The sequence below is a fragment of the Oryza brachyantha genome, chromosome 8, assembly GCF_000231095.2.
Source record: "Oryza brachyantha chromosome 8, ObraRS2, whole genome shotgun sequence".
NCBI lineage: Eukaryota > Viridiplantae > Streptophyta > Magnoliopsida > Poales > Poaceae > Oryza > Oryza brachyantha.
Window position 1 is genome coordinate 1,209,191 of NC_023170.2, and position 24,783 is coordinate 1,233,973.

Here is a 24,783-nt window from a genome sequence, read left to right on the forward strand (position 1 = left end):
GCGAACCGTCTAGTGGCCGGATGACAGGTGGGGCCGAATTGCCTAAATGCCAAATTGGGCCGGGCCCAACTGACAGGTCAACTCTCGGCCCATTTTAACTACCTAGCCCTAAGTGTGATACTCTCCCCGGTTTGGCTTTTGGATCGATATTTCGATGATTTGTCTTTTTTTTTGCAAATATGCAAATTGTAATCATGCTAAAGAATCTTTGATAATAAAAAATCACACTGAAATAATCAACAAATATATTTTTTATACAAAACAAATGATTAGTGTAATTCAAAAGTTAACTATGTCAATAAAAAATCAAAGGTAATATAATAATCCACGAGTTCGTCGTGAACCTTGGGGGTGAATGTTTTAACTTATTCGGGGAAAAGACGAATGAGATATTTGAAAATAAAACATAATTCATAAATAAAATTTTTATATGCATGTTCCCAATAATCTAAAAGCTAAGGTTAAAAAAACAATGATGGAAAACTTAAAAATCTTATCCAAATTTAAGGTTAAAACTTCAAATTTTGGCTTATAAGTATAAGCATAAGCGAAAAGAAGAGGTCGCTACACCTTCGTTGACAACTTGCGGGAGGAGGAGCAAGATGACAATGGCCGCAACAAACTCATTGCACGTATAGCATTTTAAGAGTCAATGCCAGTGGCTAGGATTCACTCTCAGAATGTTACGTTGATTTGCTCACTAGAGTCATATGGGCACGTGAAGTTGGTAGTGCCGACTACGTAAAACGAAAAAAATTATTAGCATATGATTAATTAAGTAATAATTTTTGCAAACTTTAAAAACATCTTATTTAGTAGTTCGGAAACATGTGCAAAAAAAAAAAAAGAAGGAATAGTTTTCCTCCTGTGGCACTTGGGAACGCTGCCCTACATGTAGTAGTTGTTAGGGACTAAGGTGGCGTAAGTTTTCTTTTTTTTATTATTACACAGTAGACACTAACATCAGTACACAAGCAAGGTCACACTCACACATCCATGGATGCGCTCCCTAACACAAATTAAAAGAGATGAAACCAATGGCATATGATATGTGCGTACCTATGGTCATGAAAAAATTTGTACTTCATTTCATACTATAAGTATCTTTTAATTTACTTTAAAATTTTGACCAAGTTTATAGAAAAACAAAAATGCTTTAATGAAATGTCATTGGATATATTTGTACAAAAATATTTATTTTGTGTTCAAAATAATATTATATTTTTCTATAAATTTGTTCAAACTTGAAGAGGCATAATTTTGAATAAACTATAAGTGCCTTGCAACAAAAAAGGAGGGATAACATATAATGGTTTTTTATTCATGGTCACATTAGAGGGGGGGGGGGGGGTTGACACAATTTGTTGGACTTGCAATGCCAACCTTTGTAAAATCTAACAATTGTAACCAAGCTTCAGAAACTTAAATTTAGATTCGATGATGTGCTTCTAAAATGGCATGGCTCATTTTTTAGGTCATAAAAAACATACAAGGAAAGTTTCGTGCTTTTTTTTCTCTTTTTCAGTCATGGTAACTACAAAAATCCTAGGCAAACACCAGCTGATTTCTTCAGCCTAGCACACACTGCCACACATACATACAGTCATGCACACACTAATCATCAATCACACAAACACATAAAGCAAAATAAGCTGTCTGATATGCTTACTGAGAGAGTAAGCTAGAATTATCCCCCTCTCCACATTTTTTCTACTTCCTACTGGGTGCTATTTCTGACATGCACAAGATTCCTCAGCTCTTCAAATGCATCCATGGTCTCTGGATCGAATCCTCCAGCAAACTGCAAAGATGAGGACGATTTAGAATATGCAACTGACGCTTTTGTGAGTTTGGGGGCAATGGAAAGAGGAAATGAAAGATCAATTTCCTAGGGTTGTCAAACTGCTAAACGATGTGTAAAAGTTGTTTTTAAAAATCATATTGATATTTTTTAAGTTTGCAATAGTTAATGTTAAATAAGTTAATACTTAATTTGTAATTCACTAATGAGATATCTCGTTTTGCATGATCTTCTAAACACATTGCAATACTTATTTAACAGAATAAACATTGCACTTGTGTAGCAAAATAATAGGAATATGCACAACTGAGTATGAAACGAAATTAGGAGGCAGATGAAATCATGTAATAGTTATGAAATGTGGCAAAACATGATGAGCAAAGTATGACAACTGTCTGGTCAGAATGGTAGCTGCTAGTACATCTAGCATGCACCGGAGAATTTGCTTGTTGTGGAATTATGCTAGAAATGTGTTACCTGATGCATTCTGAAGGCAAATCTCACAGCCTGAAGTAGCATATACTCCAAAGCTGGATCTTTGTTCAGAGGTCCCATGTATTGAAGTTCCATTGCAACTCTTTTCATATACATCTTTGCTAATTTAACTGAAGAAAATTTTATCTGCAGTTACCAAGGAAATAGAAGACAATCATTATTCTGATAAATTTATTAATCCAACCATATGTAAACAATGATTTAGGCGATTGTCGCAAACTGCTACTGTTTTACAACCCTTGTTGTATCAACGCAATTCGCAAATGTTCATCATCAAACAAGAATGGTACCTATGCAAGCTTACCACATTCATATGCTCCAACAGATGAAAATAACACAATATGTGAAACCTAGACACAATTATATACCTATTTGTTTCATGCTATCAAGAATTCTCAAGATAAAACTTAGATATACAATGACAAGCTCCTTAAGTTAGCTATAGGTACTTGAGACTTATCCTGGTAGTCTCCACGCTATCTTTCGAAATACCGATATCCAATAAATTTTACTTTATGCACGTCAAGTATCATAAGTCTGACTAAGGCCATTTCCAATATTATTTGCTGACAGCAATGTAGCACTAAGAAAGTCAGATCTTCACAGTCCAACACAGAAAATTATATAGAGTGTATACCTTGCCAATAAGATTGTTGTCGAGCATCCAGTCAGTAGGAATATTAAACTCTTTACACTGCCTCATCGTAGCATCCCTTGTCCTCAGTAGATTGTAGACACTCCGCTCCGTCCTGAATTAAGAACGCAAATCAAAATATCAGTATTCCCATTTAGTTCTACCACTACTTATGCAAAATATATGTATTGTGTACACTTCTAGTAAATTTAGTCATACTTTTCTGATATTGTAACCATTTTCTTCAGTGCAATGTCACATGGAAGGCGTGGATCGTCTTTATAGTTTGAAACTTCAGATTCCAATTTTTTCAGGTCTTGGTAGCCAAAAGCTGCCTCTCGAAGAGTGTCCGCCTTCCTTTCTGGCCAATCAAAATGCTTCAGCACTGCTCTCTCATCCACCTTCAAGTAATGCAATTACATGAGGGAAAAAAACATGGTAAATTCCTCAGGGAATAGTGATAATGAACATTCATACCAGGAAACCAAGCTCATCATCAAGCCACTTCACAAACGCCACCACATCTTCTATATCTTTGTAAGCTGCATTTGTTACCTCCTTGATCAGCGATTTCACAAATTCACCTTGAGTCTCAACATCTGCCTTGATCTGGAAATTAACGAATAATAAAGTCAGTGCAAGAACCAGCCAGCTGCTCATTGGTGTCTAAAATTATATATATGTCCAATAATCTGAGCAGAATATTCTACTTACAGCCTGCAAGTGCGAAGAACGGTTCTCAATTTCACCTATCATGCTACTCCGCACATTTGCAGAGTTAGCAGCTTCACAGATTCCACTCCCAGAAGCATCCTTTTTTGAGTCCCTCCTCATAAGTGAATGGTAAAGTTCTGCAACTTGTGGTGCCCTCTTCATGACCCCAGCATTTCTTGTGGAAAACTTTGGAGGAGGCGGCGGCGGCGGCGGCTTCGGTGGATTCGCAGCTGATCCATTTGATGGACCAGAATGTGGCGCAGAAACTGAAGGTCTAGGTGGAGGGTTTGGAATACGCAAGGCACGCTTTTCGATATCCATACTTTGAGTCTTGCATATTTCTGACTTGCCAAGAAGAAATCTTGCACTTTCAGATCGACCAAAATCATACTTCTCCACAAGAAGTTCACGCTTCTCTCTGATTGTCTCATCCTTGGTACAGGAGAGTGACTCATCTGTCGCTTCAGGAAGGCAGATAAAGGTATCAGATTGCCGCCTCTTCACAATGCTAAACTCCTGAGCACATCCTTTTGGTCCACCTAGTGAGTGCCTGCGTGTCGGGCTTCTGCATTCTGCAGCTTCAATCCATGCTCTGTCAAGAAGGGCCTCCTTTTTAGATGCTTCGCAATTCTTATCATTCTGAGACCATTGCTTGATACGCTCAGCAATGCTGAATTTCTTATGATCAGAGCTGTTCTCAGCAAGCCTTTCATCACCATCACAATCATCAACATGACAAACCATACCATCACTAAAATCTCCATCTGTCATTGCTCTTGCTGCTTGATCTGAGTTACTGAGCTCATGACGTAGACAAGAATTGATCCACCGAAGATAAGCAAGCTCTTCAACTTCAGTTAGTCGGCTCATTTGCAGGCCCTCAACCTGCTTGCTCAAGTTTGCGTTTGTGTGTCGCAGCAATGAAGCCTCAGCTTGAACCTTTGCAACTATCTCGCTCTGGTGACAATGTGCGAAGCATAAAAGGTTAGCTGGAAACAAACTACAACTCAACTTCACTTAAAAACAATCAAGTTCAAGTAATGTTACCTCGGCGTCCTTTTCAATGCCAGCCAATTTGGACTCTGCTGAGGCGAGTTTAATTGCGAGGTTTCGTTTCTGAAACTGAAGCTCTTTGTTTAAACGTCGCAGCTCAACAACTTCAAACTCCAAATTTTCTGAAGAAGACGCATTGCCCCCATCCATACTAGAAACCCGATTGCCATGCCCATCCAACCTTGCATTTTCTTCGTGCTGCTCTACCATAGAAGATAGAGCTGATAGTTGTTCAGACAGGCTTGTTTTCTCAGCTTCTAATGAAGTTTTAAGACGCACGAGCCTGTCAATTTCATTCTTTCTTGAATCAAGCTGCTTTTCAAGTTCTGAAACTCTTGGATTTTCTCTGCATTGCCGCAGCTCTGACTGTGATACTAGCTCCCTTTCCTTCGACTCACGTAGTTGTTCCCTGAGATGATCCAATTCAAGAAAAAGATCATGCGAAGCTGGGGACCTGATGCCATGGCAATCAAAGACATGGGGGTGAACCTGGGCACCAGCAGGTGAACAAGGGAAATCTCCCATAAGAGATCTCTTAACCCTAGAATGATATGGAATCTGTTGGTTGTTCGTGTTAACAACATTTTCCACACTTGCAAGAGGTGGCTTCTTGCTTCCTGCAGCTGCTGTCTTTTTGGTCTTTTTGTCAGCTGTGAACCCTTTGACAATCTGGGAACCCCAGGAGGATCCAAATTTTGGTTTTAGGACATTTACATTGCTTTTGGAGTCAACCCTCGATTTGCATGGCTTTGTTTGGTTGTCAAACATAATATCCTCCTTCATCTTCTGTCAGTTTTGCCTCACTCAGAACACTAACCATGCAGTGGCGAATGAACTTTGTTAAATTGCTAGTACTTGTACTACGACCTGAAAATAAATGCGAAAAATAATGACTTGAGTTAGCAACCAAACACCAGTAATATAGATGTACACAAGAACAAAGAAAGAAGTGAAGAACCAGAGATGAATGCCTTTTAAAATGGATGTTAAGGAAATAAAACATCAGTTCAGTACTACTATTCTGAAGAGAGCAACATTTAATCAGCATTTCTACTGACTTTATCTATCTCTAGAAGCATTCGTATGAAGCAAATAGAGAATGCTGGATTTCAAAAGGCTAAAAAAAATCAAGTTCTCAGCAATCAAATTTAGTACATTTTGAGGCTATTGTTTCCAAAGGCTAAAAAAAGCACTAGATTTCAAATTCTCTGCGGCTCTACAACACATTATATAGTATATAGCATCAATGCATCATCCACCAAAACTAAATCCCCCACTGTTTGCTGCAAACAACAATCCTCTTGAACTGTAGCAGTAACTAAAACACGCAAGGAGAAGGAGCAAAATGCATTAAGATCCACCTTACTAGATCCAAAATCGAGTGAGCATAACAAATAGGATCAATCAAGATGAACAGGATTGCCAGTCAAGAACCAATCTTCCAAAAGAATCAAACATGAGAACACCCACTTTGGCTCATCAACAAGGACACAACAAGTATGCGACGCGGCTCTTACCTCCCACCACCCACCATCGGTTGCTGCTGCTGACCCAAGATCGAACACCTCGGTGGGGGGTTCCAGCTACAGGAGATGCGAAGCAAGACTGCTGGATCGAGCTCAAGCAAACTCTCCTCCGCCAACAAAAACCCAACCTTTTCTGCAGACCGAGCGAGCTCAACTGCTCAAGACGACAACCAAACCTGAAATCCCCCCACTAATTAAACCCGTCTCCCCTCATTGACCTCCTGAACGCGCGCAACCTACTATACCCCTCCAGCAAGAACCCCTCCACCAAATCAGCTCGATTTCAACTTGACAACAAGAAAAAATAAACCCGCAGTGCCGTGCCGCGCCCGGCGCCGCCGCGACTCCCGACGGCACTTGCAGAGAAGAGGATCAATACGGCGAGTGAGGGGAGGAGGAGGAGGATAAAGACAAGCGCGGTGGAGGTAAATGGAGCTTCGGATGCTCATTGCTCACCTTTCACGACATCGCTCGCTCGAACGCCGCGCCGTGCCCCCACGCGCGGGATTTTTCTACTCCTCCAACTAGTACTACTACTCGCTCGCTCGGCGCGGCGAGTTCGAGGACTCGCTGCTCCTCTTGATGCTTCTTCTCGGGAGGGGAGAAGAGGGGATGGTTTGAATTTTGAAATGGGATAGGAGTGGACGAGTAGCCGTAGCGCCTAGGGCAGTGGGGACAGGACAAAATGGCAGAGCAGAGCAGGTACTGACAGGTGGGTCCCGGAATGCAGCTTTTTGGTTTTTTTTCCTTTTGTGGATCTGGAGCGCGCTGGGCCAGCAGGCTACTGGGCCGAGTATACTTCTCTCGAAATCTCACAGTTATGTGGGCCGTGTACTACTCTCTATGGAAAAAGTCTACCTTCGGTCCCTGCATTAATGGGTCGTTTCATCCATGCCCACGATCGTAAAATCGGGTATGCAGTGTCCCTCAGCTACCAAAACTGCTTCAAATCGAGTCCTTTGATGGTTCTACGCTGATGTGACGCTTGCCTCACATGTTTCACTTAGTTTTTTTTAATATTTACATTCCTTTCCCTATGATATAATTAGCGTCATCCTTCTCCAAAGCTGCTTCAAATCAAGTCCTTTGCAAATAGTTCCTCGACGTCAATGATATTAGCGTTATCCTTCTCTATCTCAATGACTTAACGTTTCGAAGGCTAAGTTTATCGGCGCTATCATCGTTGGCGCTGAGACGTTGGACCTAACAAAAAGTCCATTCATGGTTAAAGTTTTTTTAAACATCTATTTATGATTAAAGTTTTCTGAAATGGCTGCAAGTTAAAAATTGTTGTAAGATGTGGCTATTATTTTGCTATGCATACTTCTTATGGCAAGCCACGCTTTGTATAATGTGGGGGTTTGGCAAAGTTAGCCATTAACCAAACAATCACGTACTTATTGGGTAAAATGATCTGGTTCAGCCCTCCACGATATACCAATCATCATATATTCTTGTATTAATTCTTCTCATCGTCTCATATTTTCCAAGGAGAAGCCCCTCCTGTATTAGTTTCACACATATTCACCATGGTCTATTTTGCCATGTCCTCTGCCTATATATATCTATGTGTGCAAGCCAAAGTTATCTAAAAAATGTCGCTTCTCCAAACCTTTTTATTTCAACCAATCACATTTTTTTATTTCTTTCTACTCTTTTATCTTAAGTAATCATAACTATTTCTCAGTTTAACCTTAAATTCTTAAAAAGTGCACAAGTATATGTATATCATTTTTAATTACATGCCAGATGCACATGTATACACACCAGTACACATGCAACACCACACTCACGTACCAGCAAATGCATCACCTAACACATACTCAAAGATACGGACACCAACAACACATACTTGATTTTACCAATTACTTGTGTATACAAAATGTCCGTGGGTACTAGGATTAAAACTCTTGTAGGTGTATTTATGCATTTATATGAATATATTACCATACCACATATTATTTTTCTTTGTCTATATTTTAGAACAAAGGTAGTAATACGTTGCATGATTCACAATGCTGCTGTCAAATTCCAAAGTTGGAACTGTTATCACTTTCACTAACTACAAAGGCTAATCAGTCCTTGAACTAGGATGGCACAGTGCCACCACGTACTGGAGAGTACTTTACATTTACTCTTTGCTACTCTTTGCTTGGAATATCTTTTTTTTATTTCGTACATGGTTATAAAGTCTTTATAATTTGAATAGGCGTATCCAAGCACGACACATTACTCAATTAATTGACTAATTAATTATATGCATTAACATGTGCGTTGGGATCTCAGGTCTAAGCAGCTAAGCTTTTCTTAAGGTCCAACCGTCCAACCACATACACATGCATGTGGGGACAAATGTATGAAATGAATTGTAGTACATGTTATGACCCCTTTTAATCATTTGAGATTGCATGTATATTTTTTTTTGCAATTATAAAATGTCACTTATGTTATACTCCTATGTAACACCTCATGCAAATAGAGCTGCTTGGACACTACAATGATTAAACTGCGGTTATGATTATATGTTGAATTAGTTGATGCATATGATGTGCATGCACGCATGAAGATGAAGCCATGAACCATTTGTCAATCTGATGCACTGTTCTACGTAATACGGTAGAAATCAACATGTGTGTTGCGCCTCTTTTTTTTCTTTGGTGCCATAGATCAGATTTTTTTTTCTGTAGTTTCCTCATTTTATACATCATGTGGTAGTTTATAGGGGAAAAAAAAATCAAATTCCAAATTTTTTCAATCCTCCCAAATTTCAAATCATGTACTCCATCCATCCCACAAACACTTCATTTTAAGCTAATCTTACGCGTACCAATACAAATATAAAAAAGACAAGCCTTTAACTTTTATAAACTCCAATACATCTATGCTCAACTTTTTTAAAAAATAAAACTAAAAAAGGCTTTGCGGGATACATGAAATATTTCACGCATGGTTGTAACCTCCGATGAGCTTAGGTTAATTAAAATGTAGATTATAAATAAAAATGACAAAAGATAATGTAAACTGTATTGCTGATCATTAAACGTGGATCGGGGTCTCGCTATTTTCATGAACCATCTTTTGACTTTTGTTTATGTTTATAAGCCATAATTTTATTTTTTAACTTTAAAAATGGAGTTGATTTTGAAGTTTTTCACCAAAGTCTAATAATACGATTCACAAATTATTTTTTACTTGTAGATATGTTGTTTGGACAATAACCCCTAGAGTGCTACAAATTTATGTTTCTACTGGTCACTCCATCTGTCCGAAAATAAGTTCGTTTTTTAGTTTTTGAGTATAATGTTTGAATTTTGAATTTTTTTTGCGATTAATATTTTTATTGTTATTAGATGATAAAACATGAATATTAATTTATGCATGAATAATTTTTTAAGTTTTGTTAATAAAATTTTCAAATGAAACGGACAAATAATAATAAAGTTTTTTGGACAGAGATATAGTACATTATCCAAAGTTCAAAGTGCAAATACTCCATCTGTCCCATTATACAGACACACAGAGCAAGTAGAATTTAACCGTTTGCTTAACGTTTGGTTGTTCGTCAAAATGAGATGGGACATGACCATTTATATTTTTTTAATATGTTAATTCAGTTTTATGTTTGATTGGATGGAAGAGGATGGATGTGATAAGCATATTGAATTACAAATAAATAATAATATAAATTAATCACTATAGATCTTATCGTAATTAGTACAAAGTAATAAAAAATATATTTCATTATTAATTAACACTGATTTAACTTGATAATTACTAATTAATGACAAATCATGCTAATTATCACTAAACAATCACTAAAACAGTAAATGTGAATGAACTCATCTATCCAATTTGTCTGGATAAACCCATCCAGTAATCACTAATGATTACTGAAAGTTTGATCGCATGGAAAGAGTGTTTGATTATATGAAACGCCTCAAACCCCTCAATGCGAGTTTCACTATGTTACCGGGGACTTGATAATGATGCCTAAATATTTCATGGCCATGAAACGAATTTTCTCCTTCTCCTCACAGTTTCATGCAAATATTTTTTTTAACATGTCACCTAATTAATGTGCATGACACCACATGAAACCCCATTGAGATTAAACTTACTACCACCTAGTCTATTTAGATCTCAATTATTTTTTCCAAAAACATCACATCTCCGTGATCGACAACTTTTTTAAAGTAAAATCCGTGGTAGTAAGGCTAATTTTAATGGGGTTTCATGATGGTGTCATGCACATTAATTTGGTGACATGTCAGAAAAAAAGATTTGCATGAAACTACGAGGAGATGGAGGGAATTTGTTTCATGGCCATAAAACGTTTGAGCGCCGTTACCAAGTTCTCGGTAACACAGTGAAACTCGCGTTGAGGGGTTTGATGTGTTTCATGCAATAAAACACTCTCTCCATACAATCAAACTTTCAACAGTAATTAAATGCTTTATTTAGCTTTAAAAATGGTACGATGAAATATTGTACTGTGAGTAGCTGCTTCATACATCGTTTCATCGAGTTAGTTGTCTTAGAAACTGTGTAGTGAGACTGAGCATTGAGACTGGCCTAACCTGTTTAGTTTTCAAACTTTTTTCTAAAAAACATCGCATCAAATCTTTGGACATCTAAATAGAGCATTAAACATAAATAAAACAAAGAAAAACAATTGCACGGTTATGAAAGAAATCGTGAGACGAATATTTTAAACCTAATTAGTCCACGATTAGCCATAAGTGCTACAGTAACCCATATGTGATAGTGATGAATTAATAAGGCTCAAAAGATCTGTCTCGTGGTTTTCATGTGTGCTATAAAATTTATTTTTTTCATTCATGTCAAAAACCCCTTCCAATATCCTGTCAAACATTGGATGTAACACTCAAAAATTTTGAATTCGCGAACTAAAGACCTGTTTAGTTTCCAATTTTTCCCAAAAACATCACATCGAATCTTTAGACATCTAAATGGAGCATTAAATATAGATGAAACAAAAAACTAATTGCATAATTATTGGAGACATTGTGAGACGAATCTTTTAAGCCTAATTAGTTCACGATTAGCCACAAGTGCTACAGTACGAACATGTGCTAATTACGGTTAATTAGGCTTAAAAAATTCGTCTCATGGTTTCCAGGTGAGCCGCGAAATTTATTTTTTATTCGTGTCCGAAAACTCCTTTCGATATCCGGTCAAACATCCGACATGACCCTTCCCTAAAAATTTTTGCCATCTAAGAGCATGTACAATAGCAGACTATAAGCTGGCTGTAAACATATTTTAATGAGACAAGAGAGGAGAGAGAAGAGCAGTGGGCTATAGATTTGTAGCCAGCTGTAGCACGAACTACAAGACGCAGTGGTATGACAGGTGAGACATCCCTAATATTATATGTTTTATAGGTAACTATTGTATGAATTGGCTATTATGCCAATCTCAATGGGAGTTTTATGGGCAATAAATAGGGTGTCATGTAGATATTTTTGATGATGTGACAAATTATTAATGAAGAGAGATGAAATGAGTTTCATGGAGATGAAAACTTCTATTCACTGTTACCTAGACAGCTTGTGTCTTGCATATAAACTAGAAAACAACAATATATGAAACTATGCATTGAGATAGATGTATTTTATTTTAGTTTCAAACTTTTTAAATGATATGTTATTTTAATTAATTATGTCCATGAAACTTACATTGCGACTAACCTTAACCTTAGACGACTAACTTGCTCTAAACGGGGCCTAAACGGACGTGAGATCACCGTTTACCGTCTGGTGAGGATGTGTCTCCTGATCAGCAATGCAGACCGATTCAACGTCTACCTACCTCCCGCTGCTTTTCGAGAGTGTTGACATGACACATGTAAACAAATCGATGCTTGTGCATTACAAGCTCATAAATGCAAGAAAAAGAATGCAAAGAAAAAGAGAGATGCAAGATGCTGCAGGGAAGGAGGAAAAAAAAAAAAAGCTCCGCAGGTGACATATTTTGACAACAGATTACCAACAAACTTCCATATTTAATTAAGGGTGGGGAAATAAAAATTTTTAAATTTCACATTAGACGTATGATCAGATGTTAGAAGGAGATTTTAGATACGAATAAAAAAAATAAATTTTACGGTTCGCCTAAAAACCGTGAGACGAATCTTTTGAGCCTAATTAATTCATCATTAGCGTATATAGGTTACTGTAGCACTTATGAATAATCATAGACTAATTATGATCAAAAGATTTGTCTCGTGATTTTTTCCATAGCTGTGTAATTAGTTTTTTATTTCATCTATTATTTAATGCTTTATTTAAATATCTAAAGATTTAATACGATATTTTTTGAAAATTTTTGACAACTAGGACCTCAGAAACTTCATCACAGCCTTCTTCCAAGGGAGTTACAGAGAGAAATCAAGGGAGAGAAAAAATGGCAGCAGAGTGAGGGAGATGGAGAGAGAGAGAGCGAAAGCGAGGGAGTAGAGAGAGAGACAGAGAGGAAGCAAGACTTTTGCAGCTCTCTCTCTCCCTCTCGGGAGTAGTAGTCGACTGGACTCGGTCCAAGAGGCCACCACCCCAACGACCTCCTCCATCTCCATCTCCCCTTCTTCTTCTATTCCCCTCCTCCCGGAGAGGCCCTCCCTCTCTCTCGTCGTCGTCGTCGTCTCTGCGAACGGTGAGCTCCTGTGCTGCGGTAAAGACTTTTGTGGTTTGGTTGCTTGATCTGTTTTCGTCTCTGGCGGCGGCGGAACGGTATTCTTGCGGCTGCGGAAGTTCTTGGCCGGGGGAAGAATCGAGGGGTTTTCCTCTGCTCGTGTTGTTGCTGGTGAGGATTTGCGGGCGTTTGGTTGGGATTGGGATGGTAAAGGTGCGGCCTTTACGCGGTTTTGGTCCAGGAATTGGGGTTCTTTGATCCGCGGCGGTGCTGGTTAGGTTTAGCGGTGCGCGGTTTTGGGGATTGGTTTGTTTTCGGAGAGGGAGCTGTGGAGTTTCCTCTGCGCTATTTTGCTCGAGCTGTTTGTGCTTGCGATTGTTACTGCGGATGGTGAACTGAATATTGATTTCGTTGTCATGTGCTTCGTGTAGTTCCCTTTGGATCTGCCGCAGTTTCCGTCCCAGAATTCAGTCGTGCGTTCTATTCGATTTCTGGATGGTTTTACATGTTTGTTGTTTGATTTGGCCTTCTCTGAGTTTGGGATCAAGCCCAATTATTGATTTTTGCGGCGGAAATGCCCAACCGAAACCCAGTGGCGCTGACTATGATTCTTGGCTTCTTGGAATTGCCTGTTCTATTGTTCATGATTCTTGCTGCATTTCCTTTCCCTTGAATTATCCTAATCATTGTGATTGATCCATGTCTTGTCATGGTTCTGCAGTTGGTGTTCTGGGTGGTCAATTCACGGACGGCGTTGAGTAGGGATTTTACCATTGGCGGCTGCTGCATCTTGAGGAACAGAACTCATACATGATTCCGCTAAACAGGAGGGCAAGTCAGACTAGGGGTGGTAGATCTCGATGCCCTTTTTCTTGGTTATTACTGTTGCTTTAGATATATGCGTCTAACTAATGTTGCCTTTTTGATCCCCTGTGGCCCTTAAGCATGTGTACCAACCAATAGTGGCCTTTGTTTATGATTAGTTTGTCCATCCAATCCATGCCCCATGTAGGAAACTGGTATTTTAGAAATGCTCCACCTGAAAAAGCTGTCCTTTTTTACTTGCCATGGGATTCACTTGTTGTACAAGCACATGAACACCTTTCAGGGGTCATGTCATACATGTATGTATAGGTGGGATTCTGGTATTTCATATGGCAAGCAGTAGTATATCTTTTGAATATATATACTGTCAGCAGTGAAGAATTTCTTAACAAAAGCTCCTTCTCAGAGGACGATCCCAGCGACACAGCCCATTTCTTCTGCCTGAAGTAATGCTTGTTATGTGCACATTAAGATTTCACTTGCTACAGGAGATAACCAAGTTGAGCTAAAGCTATTAGGTGCAATATTTCAACTGAAGTCAACTAGACATACAACCATATCAATTTTGTTTTGGTAGATAAATCTTTAAGTAAGCAGTTGCCACTTTGCCGATATCACATTTCAAGTCAAATCCACAGTTTGGTTATGTTTACTGTTCATTTTCAACAAGGACAATGCCATTTGTTTGTGTGGCACAGTGGATCGATATATCTGGCATTAATTAGGTTTCTCTTTGGTTTGGTTTGGTCAAGGTATGCTAATATGCTTTAATTCATTCAACTGTTGTAATGGTAACATGTGTGGTCATTCCCTTTATGTTATATGTTCATCATGTTGATAGGGATGGAGTATTTTGATGCTAGGCGGAAGCCTCATAATGCTGGGAAAGTTATTGCAGCTTTGGTCCTCACAACACTATGTATATTTGTTTTGAAGCAATCTCCTGGTTTTGGTGGCAGTAGTGTGGTAAGATGTCCATATTTCTTTTTTTCTTCTTTCCTCCTTATTCCTTTAAATCTGCTTTTAAGATCAGCCTTTCCTCACGTTTTCATGTTGTGATTTGTAGTAAGTCACTTTCTGCTACCTACAGTTTTAACCTCTGGACCTTTCTGAACCTATTTCGTCTTTTATTTTTCTTGTGATGTGTGCACATTTTTTGTTGAGTATACCTAAATTATAGAATATGTCCATGTATGACCAGCGTTAAAAAAATGATGACTGCTATTGTAGTGGTTTCAACACACATATATTTATTTCTGCTCCTGGCACTGCTAACAAGCAAATGAGGAAAGTGACATCCCTCCAGCCATTTGCCTTTGCAGTGTCCTTTACATTAGCTCAATGTTCCAACTTGATATTTCATACCTATGTTTTTTGTTTGTCACTTGGTGTGGCAAGTTGAGGTCTAAATGGCATCCTAACAAACTGTAGCTTTCAGCCATGAAATGATAGCTCTATCTTCTGACACCCAACCAACCTGCATAATAATTTTGACTTGAACCTGTTCAAGTAAATTATGATACGATGTGCAGATGTAAATATATCACATCTAAAACTCCAGGCTAACTATCTAGTGCTTTAGAAGAAATGTCAGAGACTGTTGCGGAATGAAGGTCGAACATATCACATTTGCTTTGTTTTGTAGAAGTAGAAGCATGTATAAGCTGTGATGCAACCTCAGTATGTGTATGGCGACACTTGGATATGTTCCATCCACTTTTGACTTCTGTTGCTTACTCTTTAATGCAAAACCGCCTGTTCTATTTCTTATGCTGCACTTATTATTATGCCATTCTTAGATTTCCCCTAGTTCAAATTCAATTGTAGAGCTGATTGCGGTGCTATGCATCTTGCAGTTTTCGCGCCATGAACCTGGTGTTACTCATGTCTTAGTAACAGGAGGAGCTGGCTATATTGGGTCACATGCTTCATTACGCCTGTTAAAGGACAATTATCGAGTTACAATTGTGGTAATTCAGTTTTCCTTTGTATTGAATTTCTTAACTAGTTTGTTCTTCACATGTCAACCTTGATGGCGATTTGTTTTTTTAGGATAATCTTTCTAGAGGAAACATGGGAGCAGTAAAGATTCTCCAAGAGCTGTTCCCGCAGCCAGGCAGACTTCAGTTTATCTATGCTGATCTTGGAGATCAAAAAACTGTATCCTCATTTTGTACTTCTAAAATACCTACTTATATTTTCTAAAATATACAGAGACATTTTGTTTCACTTAACTGGCTCCCAGGTCAACAAGATCTTTTCTGAAAATGCATTTGATGCTGTTATGCACTTTGCTGCTGTTGCCTATGTTGGCGAGAGTACATTGGAACCCCTTAGGTAAGTCAGTACGTTCTTGACAGTCTTTTAGTTCCATGAGCTTGAGGGCCCTCTTATTCTACACCCTTGTGTCTAGAATGGCCTAACTCTAGTGCTAGGTGAAAACGTGCTTATGGTCAAAAACAACTTTCACAATTGATCCATGGTACTTGGTACACTACAATAAATAACTCCATAATCAAGTAATTTCCAGTTTGTAGTTCTTCAGATATTGATATCATCTGCTATCACAGATATGATCTTTAATATATACATATATCTGAAATTTCTCTAGTATATTTCTGATAATCTCAACTATTTAACAGGTACTATCACAATATTACATCGAACACCTTATTGATTCTGGAGGCTATGGCGTCTCATGGAGTCAAGACCCTTATTTACTCTAGTACATGTGCCACTTATGGAGAACCTGAGAAGATGCCTATTATAGAAACCACACCTCAGGTAGTAATTTATGATGGCCTAAAAATTGTGATGTTTTGATTGTGCTGTGTTATTCCATCTTGTTGCTCGATAGGCAAATCCAAGGCTGCCGTGCAAATATTTGGATCTTTTACTTTAATGGTTATATTGATTTTTAGGTATTTAGCTATTACACATATGTGTGTGTTTGGCTATTAATTTATTATATTCCTAATTGATCGATAATTTACATTGGTACAGCTACCAATTAATCCCTATGGTAAAGCTAAGAAAATGGCGGAGGACATCATACTAGATTTCACGAAGGGGAGAAAGGACATGGCTGTGATGATTTTAAGGTATGTTGTTTTTTCCACGGATATAGGTTAGTAGTTTGTGTACAAATTGATTTGTGCTAACATGTCACCTTTTCCATTAGATATTTCAATGTTATCGGATCAGACCCAGAGGGAAGATTAGGTGAAGCCCCTAGACCTGAACTACGAGAGCATGGAAGGATATCCGGGGCATGCTTTGATGCAGCGTTAGGAATCATTCCAGGATTGAAGGTATTTTCTCTTATGCTTTGACTGTACGGTTCCCCTGGTGTAAATGATAATTTAGTGTATTACCACATATCAGCTTTGCATGTTGATAATAACAATACAACATGCCCATCTAGAAGTAAAACTGAAGTATTCTACATGTATCCTGAGAGTGAAACTATGAAAGACAATTTAGATTTGAAGCTGATACGTCATGAATCAATTTCAGGTTAAAGGAACAGATTATCCTACAACTGACGGGACATGCATAAGAGACTACATTGATGTCACAGATCTTGTTGATGCTCATGTGAAAGCACTCAACAAGGCAGAGCCTAGTAAAGTTGGAATTTACAATGTTGGCACTGGAAGAGGTTTGAAAATATGAGCTTTCTTTATTTACTTGGATTAAATGCAGTTTATTGTTCACTCATACTAGGACGGAATCAATTTTTAATTAAATGCTGCATTTTTTGGTTATTTCAAATCAAATTTTGACACTGGAAGGCATGCAAAATGGTAGAATAATTCTTTGAATGGTTATGAAATATTGGCAGGATGGTTAGATAATTATGTGTATGAAACAGCAAGATCAGTTGAATTTTTCTTATCAAATTATCTCCATTTTACTCGTGCCGTTCTTGTACTGTCAGTAATATACTCTAATATATGTATGATTGTTCAGGTCGTTCGGTTAAGGAGTTTGTGGATGCCTGCAAAAAGGCAACTGGAGTTAACATTAAAATTGAGTACCTCAGCAGGAGGCCAGGAGACTATGCTGAAGTATACAGTGACCCAACAAAGATCAACACAGAACTCAATTGGACCGCTCAATATACCGACCTCAAGGAGAGCCTTTCAGTCGCTTGGAGATGGCAGAAGTCACATCCACACGGATATGGATCAAACTAAACATAGCCTGCTGATAAATAATTCTGCTGAATCGTTGATATATTGATTTTTTTTAGTTAGTGGTATAGGATCTTGGTGCGATACTGCTTCCACAGTCACTCATTTGTTATTTTTTTTTCTCTTTTTATGTTCAAAAGGTTTGTTGTTATTTGCTAGCAAAACCATAAACAATGGTCTTGATATGCTGGAAGTCTTGGAAGCCTTCATGTAAGGGCAAATTTCATTGTTTTTTGACACAAATAGCTGATAAAAAGAAGTGTACATTGTCTCTTACCATTCTGAGATGCAAACTTGTGAACTGTGATATGTAGAATGGTCTTCACCATTTCCTGCCAACTGGTGTGGACACATATGCATAACTGTCACTGTTGCTTGAAATGCTCATATTGTTTTGTTAGATTTAAGACAATTATTGAGGTTCTATCAGGTTGAACCTGTTTTCCCATAAATGAGGCTAGGGTTTGTTGATTTTGTTTGGTCTGCATTTGTCTTCTGTCTGAAGGTGGCTTGGCAGAGTTCTACTGTTACAAGTCCTACGCATCAATAGTGAACAGTGATCACTGCCCCGTAAAATACTATGCCTGCAACCTTCAAGATCCTTTTTGAAACACGAATTCCACATGAATTGTGGAGGATAGATACCCTAACAACAGTTTGGATGTTTTTGATGCACATGAGGGTCATAATATTTCCTTTCTCAAGATTTTTGGTATAAATGTTGCCCCATTTGCCCTCTTTTTAAAAAATAGATAATGTAATTCAAAGTGCCTACTCAAAGTTTAGAGGAAGATGGTCCACAAATCAACAATCCCAAAGGACCCATCATTTATAAGAGCAAGATCAATAGAAGAGTTGGCTGCTTACTCCAATATTTTTCCATGTCATCAAAAGTCAGCTAAGAGCTAAGGCCGCGTTGGTTTGTGTGTGGGTAAGTTAGCTTACCCCGACACGGAAAACGTAGTAATAGATTAATACATAATTAATTAATAATTATTAAAAAATATAAAATAGATTAATATGATTTTTTTAAAACAACTTTCGTATATAATTTTTTGCAAAAAATTATCTCGTTTAGCTGTTTGGGAAGCGTGCGCGCGAAAACGAGGGGGTAAGTTAACTTACCTGAGGGGGACGAACGCGACCTAACTCATACAATATACCATCTACAAGATGGCTACAAGTGATCAGGGTAAAGCAACGAGACATTTAATACTTGCATGAGCATATCAACAGTACAATTTATCTTTGTGGCCAATTTGATGCACATAGATACATATAACAATCGACACCAATTTGGAGCAGGGGATCGGGTGGGTTAGCTGTGGGACCCACAAAACATATTTTCTACCGCATCTCAGGCACTATGCGAGCCGCAGCGCATCGAAGGGTGCGCTACCGCCTTGCTCCAGATTAAGCGCCGGTTCTCTTCTTTTCTTTCAATTCTTTCCTTTCCATGTAGAATTGTGCTGATATGTAAATATTTGGAGCCTGCTGACTCATACTATTGTAGTTGTTATAAGCTGCCTAATCTCAGGTACTACTATTTGACTAGGACCAGTACCATAAACCTCTCCCAACACTCACAATACTTAAATTTCTGCCGGTTCATGCGTCTCTTTTTTTGCAGGTTGTTAAGCAGTGCGTTTTGCCTCCTCTCTCTTTCAGCTTTGGCAGCAGTTAGAGTATGCTAATGCTTGGGCTGTGTTTTGCTCAGCAAGTAGTGGCACCAACTTGCAAAGGCTGCAGCAACATGCTACCAAACCTCACGCACATGTACAAGCAACCAGGGTTTCTTTTCTTCTTGGCGAGAGGGACACTGGATTTGGATCATACCGCTGTATGCAAGTGCTCACATGTCTTCCTCTTCTTTTTTCCCGCTGCCACGCCAAGTCTCCTCCATTGGTTTACACAAAAAGGGATAAGCCCTCTCAATTTGTTCTGCAAGGTGACTCTGGGTTAGATATACACTCTCGTCCTGACCAAAATTAAAATTGCAACTTAATTTTAGTGTTGATTTTAGAATTTTTTTGTCATAGTCTATTATTTGTTGTATTGATTTTTAAACCGCGAACAATATAAACATAAGAGTTTTATCTATAGACGTATTTATATAGCTTATCTGCCGCAACTCGACCAATTAGAACCGTAAGTTACTATACATCTTGTTGGTATAGAGACGTATTGGACTGATTTCTATTATTAAAAAATAGATATAGTTATCATGCAGACTATGCAACTAGACTTGGTAAATGTTTATGGTATCATCAGACAGGACTGCTAAAATATGACGCATGATAAGTTTGAGATGAGATGAGATGAGAACTTTTATGCGAGTACTATCCAGCAGTTAAGAGCATGTGCTAACTAACGGATTATGGTACTTCAACGAGTACAAACTATCATAAATTTAGTACATCCTTATTATCATCATCTGCCTGACTATGTGAGACCATAAGGATGTACGTTTTAGGCTGTAAGCTTCACTGTGATTATGTGAACCTCTCCATTATCTTAAAAGAAACTAATGCTTCAATCATCTTTCTTTAGTCACTAACAAATAGCATGAAAAATTTACTCGTAATTATGTACCATTATTTTATTCCTCTATTGAGCTTTATTTATTACCATAGATTTATTTCCTTCTTTTTGCCCCATAGTTAAACTGGCTCTCTCTAGGCATAGAGTTTCAGCAGTCAATTGAACATTTCATCTTGCATAGCAGATTAGGTCAAAATTAAAATTGTATACTATCCCTTGGCTGATTTTTTCTAAGTTTATTACCAGGTTTTCTGATCCCAATTCAACAGCACACTGCCTAAAATTGCCGTGATTATGTCTAATTCAAACTGGTCCATTTGTTCTGTAGCATGACTAAGGCTGCGTTCGCCCGTCCCTGCAAGTTAAATTATCACCCTCGTTTTTCACGTGCACGTTTCCTGAACTGCTAAACGGTGTATTTTTTACAAAAAATTTTTATTGGAAAGTTGTTTCAAAAAATCATATTAATCTATTTTATATTTTTTCAGTAATTAATAATTAATTAATCATGTATAATTTAGTATTACGTTTTCTGCGCTGGGTAAATTAAGTTATGCTCACCCAAACGAACGCGGCCTAAAGCCGTACAAAGTAGCTGTGGTAATAAAATTTTGTTCAGTCAAAAAATTTGACCAAAATTGGTTACAACTTTCTTGTAATCTAACTAGAACTTGAATTTACATGCAGATCAGAACTACCCCGCAAATTTTCTTCAGAAGAAAAAGAGAATAATCCTGAGCTATTGGGCCCAACTTATCGCAGCCTGCACTAAGGCCCAACGAAACAAGGCTCAACTACACGAGCTACCACAATGGGCCGCTTTAGGCCCAAGAAGCCCAAGCCCACGTTCTCGAAGCCACCCCACCATCCCTAGGGTTTGTTACCCCGAACCACCTATATATACGACCACGCGCCGACCCTTTCCCAGTTCCCCTTTTCCACCGCCGCCGCCGCCGCCGCCGCCACAGGAGGAGAAGAAGCAGCAGGCGCGCCGAGGCGAGCTCGCGAGGAGGCGACCATGAGGGCCAAGGTAACCTTCGCGTCCCTCTCCTCTCATCCCTAGACGATCCATGCGATGCCGCGTCGCCTGTGCGTGCTCTTGGTTGGTTGTTCGGGGCTGTGATTACAAAGAGAGAGGCTCGAGTGGCGTATTTTTCATGGGAAACCCTAACGAGGCTGCGGATCTCGCCGTGCGCCCCCCCACTCCCCGGGCCCCCGTGTCACGGCGGCGGCGGCGGCGGCGGAGGAGGAGGAGTAGAGGATGGAACAACCGGGGTGCCGCCGGCCCACCGCGTTGGCTTGGTATCCCGGTAGTTCCCTCCGTTTTCGTAATATAATTCTTCTTGGGGAGGCGTGGATGGCGCGTGGTTGTGGGTCGTCGTCTTGGTTAGGGTTTCCTGCCGCGATGAAGGCTTCGTTTTAACGCATACACTTGATATGAGCCCTCCTAGATTATGGTATTTTATCATGTTGTTTAGTTGGCTATCTGAATTCTTATTCTTAATCAATTGATGGATAACGTGTGATGTTTTTTCTGATAGGCTGGTGCTTAGTTTCTGCCTGCTTTTGTTTGATTATCTGTAGGAGCTGCTATTAAGTTGCTCATTATGCTAGTTCTGTTGTAGTGACAGTAGGAAATTATGTTGTCTACCAGTAGTAGCTGGTAAGGTGATAAGTAATTTTGTGATGCTCAGTGTTTATGTGATAGTTCTGTTGTAGTTTCAGTAGGAAATTATGGATGCTTTTGATTCCATGTTGACATGAAATCAGTTACATATCTGTATGAGCGACGATTCCTGACATTGCACCTAAGATATGTCTGATTTTCTGCTAATCAGCTAGTTTAGTTGCTTGTTGACCATGTTGGCTAGTACTCAGTTTTTTTTTCATTTATTTGTTATGAATCAACTAAATTTGCTGCGATGCTACTTTGCATCCTACTCCCTCTTTCATATTGAAAGATTTTCTAGCTATGCCTGGATTCATGCATTGATCAATGTATACGGTTTGTATATGTGTTTAGATTCATTAATATCCACTGGAATCTAGACAAGGATAGAAGGTCTTACATTGTGAAATGGAGTGAGTTCCTTCCAATATAGTTCTTTTGTTAACCCTTCTTTTTAGAGAGAAAGGGCTTCCCATGCTGTGCTGTTTGAAGCTATAGTTCCCATGTTTGTTGCCTATTTTTTGTTATGTCTTTACTTTCTCTGAACTGATAATTCTGTGAATTGTATTCAGTGGAAGAAGAAGCGCATGAGGAGGCTGAAGAGGAAGCGCCGAAAGATGAGGCAGAGATCTAAGTAGGCGATGGAGATGGGCGGTGATGGTGCTGGCGTGTCACAGTGAACTGATGTCTTCGGCTGCCTAGCTCGTCGATGTCTGCTTGGCATGGTGTCACCATTTTGCCTGTTGAATATGGCTTATTTCAGAAAACCTGTCATGTTATCCTATGTCGTTGCTCTAGTTCTATCAAGAGTTTTGCACCGAGACATGTTTAGTCGGTTATGTGAACTTGCTATGGAGCCTTGTTTGCAGCTAATATTTACCAACCGTTTGAGTAATAGCTCTGTTGGTTTTGTGGTACTATCTGTTGATTGCTGCTATGGTATTTGGCATGCTGCTGTAGTCTTTGGCTTGTTGAGCTCAGCGTTGATTGCACTTGCCTGTATTTTAATTGGCAAGGGCAAAGAGGAACTTGGGTTATGCCCTTTAGCTTTTAACTCAAGTTTCTGTTTTTCTACCAAGGTCCTTTTGACAATGTGAATGTTCCCTTTGTAGGTTTTGGCAAAATGTTCATGCGTAATTATACGGTGCGGCAACCATTTTGTAATTCGGAAATAACATTTTTAACAGAAACATTTTTAACTTTTCTGTTACGAACGCATTCTCCTCCTAACACTTAGAGGAGCTCCAATAGCTAGGCAAAAATAGTTTGTCAAATTTGCTGTTTTAGCAACTTGGTAAATAATATGGGAAACGAAAAATTATTTTATCTCTAATAGTTACCCAAATTCCACTTGTCAAAAACAGATATAGTAACAAAATTGGTTGGAAATTGAGAAAGATTGCACCAGATAGAAGTCTCTCTCGTCCCCTGCGCCCCCTGCCAGCCGCGTCGCCTCTCCGGCGTCCCCACGATGCCCACACGCCCCGGTGACACCTTGCCAGCCGTGACGCCCGCGTGCCACTGGCCGCGCCGCCTGCTCCGCGCACCCATGACGGCCGCGCACGTCACCTGCTCCTCCCGCGCCCCCGCGTGCCGCCAGCCGTGCCATCGACGCTATTTGTCATGCTAAAAGCATGCCTATTTATCATGCTACTTTTTTTTTTCTGTAGTGCCTTATTATTGATGATGTTGATCGTCTATTTGAGCAGAACTTTGAGGAGGATATGAAACATATATTTAAATGCATTCCTCTGCTATATATCATCTGCATCTGACAATTATCACTATATACGAACCATAAGTTGTATTTCTATGCTGACATAATCTTTTTTCTTTTGTAAATCACCACTTATGCTATGCAGAATAGACATACAATTCTTTTTTCTGTTACACTATTTATACTGCCCTACAAATATGAATTTCGTGGCTCCTCTTCAGTTGGCTCATGTAATGGTCCTAATACCTACACTATTTCCAGAGACAAATTATATCGACCCATCTGATCAAGACTCCCTTTGCAAGCTGATCTGCTTCACCTCTACAGCCATTATCACCAATAATATACCAAAGAGCTTGTGAATGATCCATGGAAGGGCTAGCGGGAGAAGTCTGTTACCTGCATAAGACAAGCTCAAGGCGGCGACGAGCTGGGCTACGGCGAGGTGGCGCGTGTGCGGGGGACAGTGGGGGCGCCGACGGACGCGAGCGCGCGGATCCGCGGCGTGCCGTCGGGCCGTGGGCGCGGGTGCAGGCGCGCGCGACGGCGACGCTTACGGGCGCGGGTGTAGGGAAGAGCGGCGGGGCGGTGGAGGCGGCGGCGCCGGGGGATGGCGGCGGTGGCGTCGCGACGCCGGGTCACGAGGAGATGGCGTCGACACAAGAAAAATACGTGCGTTGAAAGTTCCTGGCGAAGATGCGAGAGAAATCTAGCGTCGTACTTTTCTGGATGCCAAGTGAAACTTCATCTCTCATATATGCGCGCAAACGAGAGGATATGATAAATTGCTAAAATTTAGGAACTCAGAGCCAAACTGTTGGAGACAGTTTTTTTAGATTTTGCAAAAAAACAGAGATGTCAAGTTTGAATGGGGAGGTGTGGAGTTGCTCTTAGATTAGCAAATGGTTTGGAAGAAGTTACCAAAGAAATGTCGAAATGCAGAGTGTTTCAGTAGCGAAGC

General features: G+C 39.4%; 2 protein-coding genes and 1 long non-coding RNA gene across 4 annotated transcripts; 2 read left to right on the plus strand and 1 right to left on the minus strand.

Moving 5' to 3' along the window:
- Positions 1 to 1,454: 1,454 nt before the first annotated feature.
- On the minus strand, positions 1,455 to 6,292 carry LOC102702678 (protein CHUP1, chloroplastic-like). The gene is made up of 8 exons (XM_006659025.3): positions 6,215 to 6,292; positions 4,692 to 5,564; positions 3,645 to 4,601; positions 3,408 to 3,539; positions 3,150 to 3,331; positions 2,934 to 3,045; positions 2,279 to 2,422; positions 1,455 to 1,801 (listed from the first exon to the last, which is right to left on the minus strand). The coding sequence occupies exons 2-8, from the start codon at positions 5,478 to 5,480 to the stop codon at positions 1,718 to 1,720; spliced, it is 2,400 nt and encodes a 799-aa protein (XP_006659088.1). The 5' UTR covers positions 5,481 to 5,564; positions 6,215 to 6,292; the 3' UTR covers positions 1,455 to 1,717.
- A 6,417-nt stretch (positions 6,293 to 12,709) lies between these two features.
- On the plus strand, positions 12,710 to 18,199 carry LOC102702958 (probable UDP-arabinose 4-epimerase 3). Of its 2 annotated transcripts, XM_006659026.3 has the most exons (11): positions 12,710 to 12,895; positions 13,596 to 13,724; positions 14,541 to 14,665; positions 15,556 to 15,669; positions 15,752 to 15,859; positions 15,945 to 16,036; positions 16,342 to 16,483; positions 16,703 to 16,800; positions 16,881 to 17,010; positions 17,216 to 17,360; positions 17,672 to 18,199. In XM_006659026.3, exons 2-11 carry the CDS (start codon positions 13,685 to 13,687, stop codon positions 17,896 to 17,898), a joined length of 1,221 nt encoding a protein of 406 aa, XP_006659089.1. In that variant the 5' UTR covers positions 12,710 to 12,895; positions 13,596 to 13,684; the 3' UTR covers positions 17,899 to 18,199. The 2 variants fall into 2 exon arrangements, with proteins under 2 accessions (XP_006659089.1, XP_015696057.1); XM_015840571.1 differs by lacking the exons at positions 12,710 to 12,895; positions 13,596 to 13,724 and adding an exon at positions 14,433 to 14,451.
- Positions 18,200 to 21,356: 3,157 nt separating this feature from the next.
- LOC107304760 lies at positions 21,357 to 23,025 on the plus strand. The gene is made up of 2 exons (XR_001550785.1): positions 21,357 to 21,466; positions 22,678 to 23,025. It is a non-coding gene; the product is annotated as an uncharacterized LOC107304760 (long non-coding RNA).
- The last annotated feature ends 1,758 nt before the right edge of the window (positions 23,026 to 24,783 follow it).

Excerpts from the sequence above, each read along its gene's own strand:
- LOC102702678 (XM_006659025.3), bottom strand. The coding sequence starts at position 5,480 with ATGAAGGAGGATATTATGTTTGACAACCAAACAAAGCCATGCAAATCG. Across the intron at positions 3,540-3,644 it reads GTTCTTCGCACTTGCAGGCT|ATCAAGGCAGATGTTGAGAC; the intron begins GTAAGTAGAATA and ends GTTAATTTCCAG. Across the intron at positions 2,423-2,933 it reads ACAACAATCTTATTGGCAAG|ATAAAATTTTCTTCAGTTAA; the intron begins GTATACACTCTA and ends TGGTAACTGCAG.
- LOC102702958 (XM_006659026.3), top strand. The coding sequence starts at position 13,685 with ATGATTCCGCTAAACAGGAGGGCAAGTCAGACTAGGGGTG. Across the intron at positions 14,666-15,555 it reads GTTTTGGTGGCAGTAGTGTG|TTTTCGCGCCATGAACCTGG; the intron begins GTAAGATGTCCA and ends TGCATCTTGCAG. Across the intron at positions 16,801-16,880 it reads ATGGCTGTGATGATTTTAAG|ATATTTCAATGTTATCGGAT; the intron begins GTATGTTGTTTT and ends CTTTTCCATTAG.